The 15351-nt window shown below is 37.5% G+C and overlaps 1 protein-coding gene across 3 annotated transcripts in view; it reads left to right on the forward strand.

The window, feature by feature from the left end:
* The window catches only part of Pdzd8 (PDZ domain containing 8), a 134887-nt gene that overhangs the window by 97834 nt on the left and 21702 nt on the right, over window positions 1–15351 (forward strand). Inside the window, exons 11-13 of one of the 3 annotated variants that reach the window (XM_067143488.2) lie at window positions 71–320; window positions 3132–3377; window positions 10139–10420. In XM_067143488.2, the coding sequence (XP_066999589.2) occupies window positions 71–320; window positions 3132–3377; window positions 10139–10420 (778 nt within the window). The remainder of the gene's footprint in view (window positions 1–70; window positions 321–3131; window positions 3378–10138; window positions 10421–15351) is intronic. The other 2 variants (XM_067143489.2, XM_067143490.2) reach the window with 2 other exon arrangements.

The following is a 15351-nucleotide window of genomic DNA, read 5'->3' on the forward strand; positions in this document are numbered from 1 at the left end:
CTATGTCCAAAGATAAACATATATTTTTAAAATTGTAATTCTTTTCATGTGTGTCTTTTTTTTTTCCTAGTCGCAACCATAAGTTGTCAACTCACTCAGGGTTTGAGCCTTGCCTCTGCTATGGAGACATCCTGTTATCTTTTGTGTACTTAACTCCTGCTGGTGCTCCTCCATCTGCTAAAGTGGCTTCCAGTCCTGTGGAGTCCACACCATCTCCACAATTACTCTCTCCTACCATCCAGCTTGAGCAGAAGAAACAACATGACTTCATTCGGACTCAGTTCCATAGAACAACACAGTGTGAATTTTGTGCAAAAAAGGTAAATACTCCTAATATTTCTACTGTAGTTAATGTGATGAACAATGAAACCCTGATAAGATACACCTGTTCATTATGTTATCACAGGTAATACACACTTTTTGTCCAGTCTCTGGACATGACCAACTGGGACCCATTATAATCCCCCATTATGTCAATCATGCTTTGCTCCCATTAAAGGAGCTCTTTTTTTGAGGGAATATTCTTCAGTTAATTTTTAGTGAGGTTGAGGAGAAATAGAAAATTTTACTCCCTTGTTGCAAATGTACCTACAGGCCTGAAGAAAATTGCAAATTTTACCTGGGACCACAGGCTGGGTAGTGTATGTTGACATTCAGACCTTGCAATCAGCTGATACTTGATTTTTATGCCAAACAGGACAAGCAGTTTAATTTTTGTCTGTTTGTTACAGCATGATAGGAGAATGGATGGGTGGATTTTCATGAAAGTTTCTATTTCTGTGTAGGATAAGGGCGAGTAAAATCTTAGCTATATTTCATTTTTTTTTTAAAGTTCAATGGAAGGTGGCCTGACTAAGATAGTAGGGATGAAATGATAGTGAAGATGATGAACCACAAATCAGACTAAATGACAGCAAACTGGACAGTGTTTCAAAGTTTTAGTACTTGGGTAGTATAGTATCAAAGGACAACCTTCCAAAATATGAGGTGGACAGTGAAATTTGCAAGGCAACTCAATTTTACCACCAAGTAAGACAACTGCCATGGAATAAACAAGTACCATTGAAATTAAGACAACCTATCTTGCAACGGGAAGTCTGCAGAATGTACAGAGTACACAGATGAATTAATACTGTAGATTACAAGTAATGTATGACGTGCTTAGTCCATATTGTCAACTCTGAACAGTTTAAAGATATTAACATTGAAAGTTTTTATTCTTAAAGCGAAGTTGTAGATACATGTTTCGTCCCTCTTTGGAACATCGTCAGCCTAGCGAAGAATAAAAGTTAAATAGTAAAATTAGCATAACAAAATAGGTGTTATATACATATCTACAGCAAATCAAATTTACATGGTCTTAGTGTGCCATTTGACAACAAAGTGGTGACTTGAAATCCATTCGAAACATCTCATCGTTGTTCAAGTATAAAAGAATCTTAAGTTTGCTGAGACACAGGTTTTGAGAGAAAAATTATGACTAGTGGTTCATTCTTTGTTTTATGCTGCTATTCATAAAATGTGTTCCGTTAATGGATTATAAACATATCATCATTTTGAACAAGTATAGAATCTTACGTTTGTTCACACACAGGTTAAGAGAAAAAATAATGATTAACATTTCAGTCTTGGTTCTATGCTGCTAATAATAAAATGTGACACTTTAAGTATTGTAAAGATGGAACTTCTAATGTTAATATCTTTAATACTGTAGAGGCGAGGAGAGGCCAATTTAGGATTTCTTGAAGTCAGGTTGTTAACATACCAATGTAGAAATCATGGACAAGGAAGTGAGAAAAAAGATCTTTTCATCACATCCTGTACTGGTTTACCACGCTAGTTCTACGATTGCCTCTCAGTTGTGTTCAGTATATTGAAGTTTGTCTGTGTATAAGTGTGTGAAAAGGAAGGGGCTTCCCTAATCGGGTAAATTAGAAATTTTGTAAAAACAGGATGAAAACACTAATCTTAACCAGAAACAGCTCGCTGATGTGTTAGGAATTCCATCATCTACATTAACACAATGTTAAAAAATCATGATTCAATTTCTGCATCTGTGACATTAGGAGGGCGTAATACTATATCTACAATATGGGGTACTGTATTTTATTTAACTATTATATTTCAATTATTTATTCAGCATATGGTGAATGCTATCTCTAAAAACCACCATCTCAAGTTCACAACTAAAGCTCCATATCAGTGTTGGAAAGCCAGAGAAGAGCTTCGCTTGAGACACAGTGTAAGTTCTCTATAGAATCTCTGTAATAACGTAAAGGATGCTCATATGCAATGTGGTTGGTTGTCTGTTCCTCTTCTTTGCCATCACATTGTGGAGAAGTCTTCCATCCCCATTTGAATAGGCTAGCTCCACACCTACCTTGGCCAGTCCTCCACTGTTGTTTGGGTAGGAGAAATCCATCTAGGTGCTCACAGGGATTCTTAATGATGGGATGATGGGGTAACGAGGATTGCTGTTGATATTGTTCTTTCCAGACATCTGATACATTGAAAGAGCTGTTCTGTAGACTAATTGAAGTTTGCCAAGAAGGGTGTCTGGATTTCAGTATTTCAAGTAAAATGGTAATTTACAATGAGAACCATACAAATTACATTATTATATTGTTTAATTTTTCTTGCTTAATATGTGGATCCATTTAATACGGGGTATTCATACAGTCTGTTGGACACATCAATATACTGTATATATTTAACTAGCTGTCATTGACAGTTTTTGTATAATTGCTGTGGACTGGGCGAGTTGGCTGTACGGTTAGGGACGCGCAACTGTGAACTTACATTTGGGAGATGGTAGGTTCGAACCCCACTGTCGGCAGCCGTGAAGATGGTTTTCCGTAGTTTCCCATTTTCAGACCTGGCAAATGCTGAAGCTGTACCTTAAGGCTGTGGCCGCTTCCTTCCCATTCCTGGCTCTTTCCTACCCCATTGTCACCAAAAGACTTTTCTGAGATGGTGCATTTTTAAAATACTTGAAAACATATATATGATCCCTATTAAGACATACCCCTTCATGGGTGCAAAGAGTAGGCTTCATACATATTTTTTTATGCTCCTTTGTTGTGTAACTCACTAATCTCTTTTTTCCTCTATAAATGATGAATTCTTTGTAGATCTGGTTGAAAGATGCCGTGCAGTGTCGAGACTGTGCCATGACTTGTCACAAGAAGTGTGTTACTAAGTGTCAAGGTGGAACTGTGTGTATGCCGGGTGGTATTCAACGAAGAGCATCAGCACTGTCTGAAGATGTGGGATCTCGGACTTCTGAGCTTGCCGTTCCTGTCACCCAACCGAGAAGAGCATCAGCTCAGCCAGAGATCATCATGACTGCTGCTGAGGATGATAACAGCGTATCTCAGGTATGTATTGAACATATATTTATATATTTCAAAAAATCATCTTTCAGTCTTTACTTTTTTTGAAAATTAGTCTGATACTTGGTTTTTATGCCAAACAGGACAAGTAGTTTAATTTTTGTCTGTTTGTTACAGCATGATAGGAGAATGGATGGGTGGATTTTCATGAAAGTTTCTATTTAAGTGTAGGATAAGGGCGAGTAAAATCTTAGCTATATTTCATTTTTTTTTAAGTTCAATGGAAGGTGGCCTGACTAAGACGGTGGGGATGAAATGATGGAGTGAAGATGATGAACCACAAATCAGACTAAATGACAGCAAACTGGACAGTGTTTCAAAGTTTAAGTACTTGGGTAGTATAGTATCAAACGACAACCTTCCAAATATGAGGTGGACTGTGAAATTTGCAAGGCAACTCAATTTTACCACCAAGTAAGACAACTGCCGTGGGATAAACAAGTACCATTGAAATTAAGACAATGTAAATTCTATTATACACCCATCCTCATGCATAGCCTGGAAACTACCACGTTATTGAGACAAGACAACTCAAAACTCCAAGGTGCAGAGTGAAGTTCCTATGCACCATGAGCCATAAGTTATGAATTTCGTTATGGTCTGTACTGACAATTGATCACTATCAAAGGGTAGAGAAAGGTCTACCTATTCAATACCATTAGATTAATATATCATCTTACATAATTGGTACTAGTTTCGACTTTGCTACATTAGGTCATCTTCAGCCATGATCAAATTGGAAACACATGCCTACATATAACCACCAATAAAAATGACAAATTGGTATGTCGTAAGTCAAATCTAAAACTAAAACAGTGATGAAATGTCAGACTGCACATTTAAAATGGAAACTAAAATGACACATTAAAACTGTTGTGACTGGTGTTGGACTATGTCATTGTCCTTATAATCATCAAGTATTCCTTAGTCTTGAATTGAGCTTGGAGCTGATATTCAGTGTCTGTATAGTGGACCCATTTGATCTACAGATTATGCCTTGTTGAATGGAATACATGAGTAACAGTTTATATTAGAGCTTGAAGGGGACATTCTCAACTTGAATAAGTGGCCTTTCCATCAGATCTAATGATCTATTGTTTTAATTCAGTGTGAAGTGAATGTCCCAGTGTTCCTCATAATTTATGTGCACTTGGCGTGGACACCAACACCAGACTCTTACTCAGACTGTTGCTCATATATTTTATTCAACAAGGCGTATTTGTAGATCAAATGGGTCCACTGTATAGGCAATGAATATCAGCTCCAAGATCAATTCAAGACTCAAGGATACTTGGTTATTATAAGGATATTGACATAGTTGTATTGATTTAATATATTTAAATTATATGTAAAAAATTTATTGTAAATTAGTAATTTATATAAATGAAGTGGCTAAGTGTAAGAAAGGGCCAGGAGCTCTAACTTCGCCACAATAAAGTCACTTTAATAATAATAGTCCAACACCCGTCACAACAGTTTTATGTGAAATTTTAGTTTCAGTTTTAAATGTTTAGTCTGACATTTCATCACTGTTTTAGTTTCAGATTTTACTTAAGACATACCAATTTGTCATTTTTATTGGTGGTTATATGTAGGCATGTGTTTCCAATTTGATCATGGCTGAAGTTGACCTAATGTAGCAAGGTCAAAACTAGTACCAATTACATATAAGATATTATATTAATCTAATAGTATTGAATAGGTAGACCTATCTCTACCCTTTGATAGTATGCACCATGATGCAGAAGACCAGGAAGGATAAGATCAGGAACGATAAAGTACGAAAAGGAGGCGGGATAGGAGGCTCCCTACTACAAAGGATCGAGAAAGCAAGGCTGAAGTGGTTTGGCCATGTGAAAAAGGATGGTACAGGCAGAACTGCAAGAAGGGAATATGAAAAAGAAGTTATAGGAAAAGGGCTAGTAGGCAGACTCAGAGAAAAGTGGACTGATCTGATGAAGAAAGATGTCTAGGAGAAAAAAGTGTGGCTTTTAGTGCTGGGAGTTTCCGAAGACAGGTTTGGCTCGCCATATACATGTCTTTTGATTTGATGCCACTAGGCGACCTGCGCGTCATGATGAGGATGAAATGATGATGATGAAGACGACACATACGCCCAGCCCCCGTGACAGCAAAGTTAACCAATTATGGTTAAAATTCCCAAAACTGCCGGGAATCAAACTCAGGACCCCTGTGACCAAAGGCCAGAACGCTAACAATTTAGCTATGGAGCCGGACTGTCCAGGAGAGAGAACAAGATTGGGAGAAGGTTAAAAGAGAAGTGTGTTTCATGGACAGACAAAGATTGAGGGAGCTCGTACACCACACCTGGGCAACTGGAGAGGGTCAACAATGATGATGATGATGATGATATCTCTTTTACATTTGGTTTTTACCAGAAAATTGCTCGTGACAAAATTTATTTAGATGAATATTTACGAATTTTTTTGTTCAATACCAATCTTGTCCTCTCTCCTCGACATTTTTGTGTGAAAGTCCTAAGAGCCGATAACTAACTCAATGGAGAGTTGCTATGGAAATCAGCCTGGCAGTGTTAAAAGGTTTTGTATGTCTGTAGTCTACTTTTTTAAATATTAACCTCATACTTTGTTTGCATACTATAAGGAAAAGATCAAATCAGGAGTTTGCCAAAAAAAAAAAAAAAAAAGAGCTACAAAGGGCCATAGAGATACAGAAAGCGAGTAGCCTACATCTTGACAAGGTACCATCAGCTGCATGTCCACCTACGTGCCTCAGAATCTCAGGAACAACTTGAGGGGTCGACAAAAATGTAATCGTGCATGTACTAAATCATTGTCCCATCAATGATGGGTACAACAGCTAGGAACTGAACAAAACTGAAATAAGATATAGAGACATTAAATTAAAATGAATTCAGGTACAGTTTTAAAATGGCTTCCATATGTTTATTATTGCTGTTAACAAATAGCAGAATAAACAATAATATATTACTTCACTGACTTTAAATACATGTGTGATGCAGTTGTAGGAAAGAAGAAGAATGTTCACATTGTTCCCAGGCTCACCATGAATCCACTTTCGTTAGTTCGATGATAACTGGTCATGCCTATTATTTTCATTAATGGTTTACATCCATGCTGCCAGAAACATTTTCTCCCAGTTTTGGTCTTGCTTCATAAGAAAATATTCTGTGTTGGGGATGAGTGTTCATCTGGAGATATTTGAGGTAGATGTTCTTATTGACTTGTCCTGTTTGTTTTGACCATCTCATAACTACCATTCATATTTTGTTTAATTTTCTTTGTATCTGAAGACAATTGATAGTCAAAACAAAACATGGAACGTTCCTTTTCTATCCCTCAACATAAGATTACAGTGTTCATCATCTAACACAGGGTGGTCAGAAACGTGTATACGAGCTTTGGAGGGTTGGTTATTCTGATAAATAATTTGAAAAAAAATAATTTGATATCTCATGCCGTTGTCATTTTACCAGCTGCTGAAGTTAGCCAGTTAGATCACTTTGCAGGCGAACTCAAATAGTCTTTGCTAGGCGGTGTTCCTAAATCTGCACACGGCTTAAGACTTGCTTGAGAACACTAATTTTAGAAAAGAACTTTGCCGGGGAAGGGATTTGAACACGCACCTCCGCACTGGCGGGATCACGCCATAGCAAGTATGTTACGGTGACCCCGGCTGAAACCCACACTGTGTTTCTATTTGATGCTGATTTCTTGGCATGCCTCTAGCAAGTCTTAAGCCATGTGGAGATTCAGCAGCACCGTTTCACAAAGCTCATTTGAATTCACCTGCGAAGCAATCTGATAGACTAACTTCAGCGACTGATTAAATGACAATAGCGCGAGATATTGAATAATTTTTTTCATATTATTTGTCAGTATGACAAATCCTCTATTGCTCATATACCCGGTTCATGTTGTTTCTGACCACCCTCTACATACACTACATTGCTGTTAATGACCGGGCACCTGTAGTTACTGGCTTAACTCTAGCTGCTGCGGTGTCAGCATGACGTAGGTCCTCCCTTCACCACTATCACAGCCTCTACTCTTCTATGAAGACTTCCCACTTTCATTAGATGTCTGCAGGTATTTTCATTCCTCCTGTAACATGGTAAACAGTTCTGTAGCTGTTTTGGGGCGGTCTGATCTCGCTGTCAACCAGCACCGTAACTCATCCCATTAATGCTCAGTTTGGTTTAGATCAGCGCTTTGTGCCAGCCATTCCATTTCATTCATTCCCATTTCAGCAAACCACTTGGCTTTATGATCAGGTGCATTGATCATTGGTTTACATGCCGCAGCTCATCCATGGAATCCAAATGCAAACACCACCTGAGGAATAGTACGGGTACTGGCAACACTTCCAGGTGACGAACTAAAGTCTGTAACCACATATCTAATAAAGCTTGCAAATTTGACAAGTCAAAGACATTGATGGTCCCTGTCTGTTAATTGTGTTGGTTTCCCAGGTTGGGCATTGCCAATTCATTACTATCACATGGGTGTAATGAATCAGTGGGCACCGATAATCATGCCCGTTTTGTTTGACCGCTGTAGGTAGTAAAATTTCTACCAAGTACTCAGTCTTATTTAGGCTTTCATGATGTATGGGATTAGTCTACTTTCGTTTCAAGGGGTGTCCATTTACTGCATCTTTCTCCTGCAGGTACTTATCATTTTGTCTTATACTCATTTCAGTTTCATGTTAATGGTCTATATAACAGATGTGTTGAATTTTATGTTTTACTTCTACACAGTGTCTGCTTTTCCATTTTTTAATGCTGCCAAATTGTATTGAATATATATCAGATATTGATCTACCTAAAAACCCGCATTATAATATCAGTTTCTTTGTGTTATCATTGGCATCCTTGTATTTATTAATGATTTCTGGTGGTTAGAGGTATATTCCAAATTCTAGTATGTTAGTCATATCTCTTTGCTCTACACCTGTTCAATATTTTGAATATCCTTTTTCCATCTCAGAGGAAGAAAGATAATTAGAATAAATCATCAGACTTCAAAATGAGGTTGACCCCGAGGATCTGCATCTAGTACACAAAAAGTGTGTTTTTTAACATAGACAAGAGTGTATCAGAACTCAAGGCACAAGGCAAAAGTGTGAAACATACATGATAGAAGCAAAAGCACCTTGGTGAATGTGGGGTTGTAATCGAACCACCTGCGAGATAATGGTAGTCGTGTGTTGACGCTCCACCATGGATTTGATGGATTGTACGCTGGTGCCACCACCCAAGTTAGTACCAAATAACCAAAATACACCTTACACCACATTATCAGTAGCTCTTATTAAACCGTGTTTGATCAGCGACAATATTACTGCATTGAGATGCAAGGATATATTTTGAGCATTTCTTATAACAGATAAAAGTGTGTGTATTGTATTGTATTGTACCATGTAACATCATCCTTGATCAGATCTCTTGTTCACAAGTTTTAAGATATTTTTCAGTAATTTGGTACCAATTAAAATGACGGCACTGGGTGTACAAATACGTAGAGCCCACAAGATGATTGTGTATAAGCAATCGCATCAGTGGCAGAGCATCAACAAAAGTCCAACATTATCTTGCAAATGCTTGGATTATGACTCCATGTTCACTGAAGAATTTTTGTTTCACCTATTGCGTACGTTCCATCATTTTGGCTTTGTTGCCATTTCAGATAAACCTGTAGAAATAAAAGATCTTAAATATTACATTTGAGGCTGATAGTAACAATAGAAAAGACTTGTGTTATAAGTTAAATATCCCTTCACTGCCCTAGTTTAGTATTTTGTATAGGTAACTGTCATTTGAGTTGTTCAAAGTTTGTGGCTCTCATTTAGAAATTTTAGGGTATAGAACAAGGAGTAGAACTGTCTCAATGTCACAAAGGCTACTGATAACAGCAGGAGCACTGTGAGTCAGAGGAGATTCATCGACACTTACGAAATATGCCACAATGACTGTGAACTCTTCATAATGCCTCCAGTAAGGCATCTGACCATCAATAGACCATGTTTTTAGTGCTGTGATTTTTTTTAAAAAAATTTTTACGTGTACACTTCTTCATAATCAATCCCTAACATACAGTTGCTCAGTCCTCTAAAATTAAATCCTATTCGAGAGTTCTAATTTTCATACATTGCTTCCTTGCTGACCAGTTCTTCTCAACCTGACAAGTGTCCTATTTATATCAGAGACCTTACCTTATCCTGTTTATTACTATTCTGCATACTTCATGATGTTACCTTTCAAATTACTCACCCATGGTATAAAGGATATCGTTTGATTCTATGAATGCATTATTGTCGTTACATTCTTTACTGTGCCAACTCTGACCTTGCGTGCCTTGAGTTGCTTGTAGGTTAGAAGGAGAGTTTTCTTACAGTAATGACTCCGAGCTTCTGTTATTTTCATACTTTCCATGAACTGGAGTACTTACTTCGCCAATATGTAAAAAAGAATGAGTTCCTTACAGTATTATATGTATCACTTGTTATTTTTGAATGATTTACAAATAATAAATGTGTGTTTTGTGTAGAGTTTTTTTTGTGTAGAGTTTTATGTTAAGTGAGTGGTTTTGCTTAAACAACTGCCTTTGACTGTTGACATAAATGTTTTTAAAATTTACATTTTTATGGGTGATAATGGACTAACTCATTGAGATTTTTATTCCTTTTTTAACAAATTGACGAGTTCATTTCGATTCCTTCCACTATTTTCTCTTTGCCATCAGTTTTATGATTTTCAAAGAAACTATCAAGGCCATTCAATCTTATGCAGTGGAGAACAATTCAAACCTATGTATAAGGTACACAGAATGACAACTTTGATGGTGCAGGGACCACGGCGAGGGATCAGTAGTTTGCTGGCAACAGTGGCCAGTGCGGCTCATGCACGTGGCTTGAAGAGGGCTGGTTCCGCCAACAATCTTGCCCTACCTGCCTCAGCCAACAGTAGCCACCTGTCTCGTAGCCTCCCTCCCTCCCCACAGCGCTCGCCCACTGCGAGCCGTAAGGTAAATGCTTCAGTAGCAATGCAAAGCAGTGAAACCTGTCCTATGCTTCCTCTCATAACATAAATATAAAATTGAATGAAAGCATTGCATCTTCTAGAGATTTTATTATTTTGTGCTTATGAAAGATTAAGTAAAATTTGTATTGGACAGTCCGTAGTAAACTAAGAATTTTGTGCTTATGTTATTAACATTGTGTTACGTTTAGGGTATGCTTTATTATATGCAGTTGTTTCCTTGCTTCATACAGACTTTTTTTAGGTTAAGTTTAAACTAACATATTGTGACAGGTTTCACTCTTTCAGAAGCTGGAAACTATTCCTCTCTTTCATAATGCTGCTTGTAAATTTTCCCCACTGTGAAGTCTAGTTGGCTAGCTATACCCTTGTGCACTTTAGCTTATTATCTGGAAATTTGTTTCAAATTATTAGAGAGAGCACTTATTATTTAAGTTGTGCACATTTCAGGCTGTGTAGGATCTGCAAGGTCCTTAGTGTTTCATGGAATTGAGGTATGCTTTTCTGGTCTTAATCTTTATAGGAATCTCTTAGAATGTTAGCATATTCTTGCTCATAACAACAGGGCTTCAGCATATATTTTTGCATGTTAAATGCTGTTAGTGGCTGCTTCTGGCATAAATATTATGTGAACAAGACCAAAAAGATGATTGTTTATTTGCATAAAATTATCCCACATCGGTGTTGTAACATCTTAATTCAGATCATAAAGCTGACACTTAACAAAATATAATTTACACATATAAAAAGCACTAATTTAAGAAGCATTTTTTTTCTATCTCAAGAGATATTTGATTAAATAATAATAGTGCAGTAAACACATGTTCTCTCTTGTGACAGATTTCTTAAAAGCTGAGACAAAAGATGTGCCATTTCTGACATGCTGAGACATTGTATTGCCTACAGGTCAAGGAAATCAACAAGCACACTTTCTAGAACTGAAATAAAAACATATTTCACAAAAGTAAACAGCAACAAAAGTAATTGCATTAAGGCATTTAGGGGGAAATTATTCCCACTTATGATGATTTGCTCCAATTTGACTGTCAGAACCACATTGGAACTTGCTCAGGTCTTTTGTGTTATATTTTAAGAAGGATATTGAGATCATTCTTGTCTATCTTATCCCACTCTTTGATGATTAGTGATGAACCACCAGAGGTGGTTGAGGGTATGGAGTAAGTCTCTGCATCATTCCAGCTGGTCCGAGACATTTATTTGGGTTCATGTTGCCAGACTTTAGAGGCCATTTTATATTTTTTAAATTTTATGTGGGAGCGATAATAGAATATGGGCAGTAAAAATATAAACAAACATAATGTACACATTACATTACACAAAATACACGGCACGTTAATTCTTGCAGTCACACTGAGTCCATCCATTAATCAGTGACAGCAATTCTCTCTTTGGTCGAATGATTCTTGAAGTGGACATTGAATAGGGCATTTTTGACAGTTTATGGGGTAGTTTGTTTTTCCCTGCAATCACGAAGTTCTCTCTTGGTTTCCTCTCGAGGTTGTCCCTCGATCTTCCAGTACTACTCCTCAAACAATGAAGTGACCTTTTATTCCATTGATTTCTGCCCATTGGAAGGGGATATTCAATAGCAGGATGTTTTTTGCTTTACGTCGCGCTGACACAGATAGGTCTTATGGCGACGATGAGGCAGGAAGGGGCTAGGAGTGGGAAGGAAGTGGCCGTGGCCGTAATTAAGGTACAGCCCCAGCATTTGCCTGGTGTGAAAATGGGAAACCACGGAAAACCATCTTCAGGGCTGCCGACAGTGGGACTCGAACCCACGATCTCCCAAATACTGGATACTGACCGCACTTAAGCGACTGTAGCTATCGAGCTCGGTAATAGCAGGATGTAGTACATGCAGAAAGCAAAGCAGTGGCTGGCATGTTAGGTATAACACAGAAAATAAATCATATCTTGCTATATGAATTGTGCAGTGTCTGATGACTATTCATAATTCTGGCAGTAAACTTGACAAAGTCATTATAATGAGCTTGAAAGGCAGTGCTCCTGGCACCATCTTTATCCTGCTTTGTCCTCTTAGCAGACAATTATGATGCTTGTTCTTAAAGAGAACCGTTCACCACTCCTCTCCAGGTTCCGTTGTTCATCTGTATCTGCTGCCTACCAGAAGATAATGGTGGCGGTTGTCAGACATACCTAAAATTTAAATTGGATGTATAGAAATTGCTTCAGGGAGTCATATTTATGAAGCCTGCTGTTCCAAAGAGTTACAATTCACAGGTGGAATTCAACGGGATCAACTGGCATCAACAGGTTTTTCATTATTTTTTTCATATGATAACAGTTCAATACCACAATAACAACACTGTTATCAGACAACCTCTTGCATTAACAGCCCTTGTTGTTGTGGAGGAATGATGCTTGTCTGACTTGACTGGGAACTGGCACCTCAAGACAAGATCTAAAACTGACAAAGCTAGTCAAGCTGTGTTCTGTTGCTCAGGATTGCAACAGTTGCATGCATACTCTACTAGAGTGCTCTGAGACCATAAGTCTTATTTGACATACAATGAGCTAATGGTGTTAGATACAGGTTTCCCATTTGCATCGGAGTAATATTAAAAAGTTGTCTTTGAGAAAATATGGAGGCACCTAAATCGTTTTCATACCTGAATTATGCATGTTACTACTATAGTAAAAATCATTCTGGGCTAATGAAATATCTACTAGGCTGCAAATATGTTTCCAATTTTTAAACGTGAATGAATACCAACATTTTACCTAAAAATTGTTTGCTTTCTTACTTCCTCTGAACAATTAACCAACTTGAGCCTTTGACATTTGTTTATGAAGACACTACTACAAACAAGTTTTCTTACAAAGAGAAGGAAGACTATAACAATTGTTCTGGTGTACCTAGGTATACTAACACACTGTATTTGTTCAGATCATAGCAAAATTAGCATTCACTATCCTCTCTTCAATCAATCAATCAATCAATCAATCAATATCTAAAGGCAATGCCTTGTTGATTCAACCATTGTCTTCTGTGTTCAGCTTGTCGTTTCATCTCACAGTAGGAACTACAACCAACGTTTTGCATCAGTACTTGAAGGAATTGCTTTCTAGGTCGACCTCTTCCCTCCTTTCCTTAGATCTTTCCTTCTAGTAGATTGGTCAGAAAGATATTATGACGCACTGTGTGTCCAATGAATTTAGCTGCTCTTCTGTGTATTGTTATCATCAGCTGTTTCTTCTCCTGCATTTCTCACAGGATACTTTCATTGGTTCTTTTTTCAGTCCAACTGACTTTTAGCATTCACCTCTAGAGCCACATCCCAAATGCTTCCAGCCGTTTCCTATCCTCTTCTTGGATTGTCCAAGATAATCCATATGAGAGTACGCTCCACACAAATGACATCACATATCTTCTCTTACATTATAAAACAGAAATCTTAATTATGAATGAATATGCACAAGAATGAAAAGGAAATTCAAAGACCACATTGTAGGTGGATCAATAAATTCAAAAAAGTTTACATTTTTTGTCTGGTAAAATTTTTAAGAAAAGGTACTTGTTAATTTTCATTATATCTGTGCAACAGTTTCAGATGTTGACAGATCATTGAGGGTGGAGGAAAATGTCTAATAAAATAGTGTAGCAAAGATGATACAAACTTCCTTTTTTCGCATCAGTATCCACAACAAGTGTGCTCACAAGATAATAAATTTGCTATAGTATGTAGATGATATCCTCCTATACAAAGTTAACACCAGACAGTGTACACTTGCATGCAGAATATCTAGCCTTTTCCTATACATCACAACTGTGTTTTTTCTTCCGTAAGGTTTCCACATCTACCCAACTAACACTTGACTTCATGCACCGCTTACCGCTTTTCTCTATAACCGAATGGAAAATTCTAAGTTCCCATGGAGGGAATTAGATATTTTTCACCAATGGAGCATGTTTTTGACATTTCTCTATAACTGGCATGAAGTAAATCCAGAGAAACAAAAATAAACCAATGAACGGTATTATGCTCTGATGTGAAATGAAAAGGTCAGAAATAGCCACCTTTAATTAAGTTTGCTGTGATTAGAACTATAGACTAGCCCAATGTAACATGATTAGAGACTCGACTCTGTTGAGGGAGATGTGTGAAGTCCTCATACCTTGAAGGGGTGGTAAGGAACTTGTCAGTCATGTTCTTAGAATCATGCGCTGGGGATGGAGGGAAACTGGTTGATGCTGGAGAGGGCGAGGCTGTTAAACATTTCTTTTTTCACCTAAATCGCAGTTTCTATACAGGGTGTAACAATAGGGTACGGCCAAACTTGCAGGACACATTCCTCACATGTAGAAGAAAATATTTTGTATGGATATGGGTCTGGAAACTCTTGCCTGGCCTCCACACTCTCCAGACCTTCATTTGTGAGAACATTTGAAAGCTCTTGTGTATCGAACTCCAGTACAAGATGCAGAGTGTCTTTGCCCATATTGTGGAAGGCTGCAAAACCATACGCAATCCTCCAGGGATACATCAGTGCATGCAGGATTCTGTGCGATAGCGGGTTGTTGCATGTATCAGTGTCAACAGGATAAAATTTTGAACATATCGTTTAAGAGTGAGTTTCATGTATTACACTGGTATGTTCTGTTCCTGTGTTTTTTTCTATGATTAATACGTAGAGTTGTAGAAAATTAGTTCCAAAATGGAAATAAAGCATTTCCAGACCCATGTCCATCTAAGTACCAGGTGTATAGTTTGAATACACAAAAAATGAATTTTCCTTGAAAATTACGCGTTTTCTTTACCACAAAAACTGGCAAAAACTTTGCATATACTCAGAAACACGACTTAAAATATGGTAATTTCTGAATTAAATTCAATATATAAAAATTGTTTCAGGGAGTCACAGGATTAACTA

The sequence above is a fragment of the Anabrus simplex genome, chromosome 3 (assembly GCF_040414725.1).
Source record: "Anabrus simplex isolate iqAnaSimp1 chromosome 3, ASM4041472v1, whole genome shotgun sequence".
NCBI classification, from domain to species: Eukaryota; Metazoa; Arthropoda; class Insecta; order Orthoptera; family Tettigoniidae; genus Anabrus; species Anabrus simplex.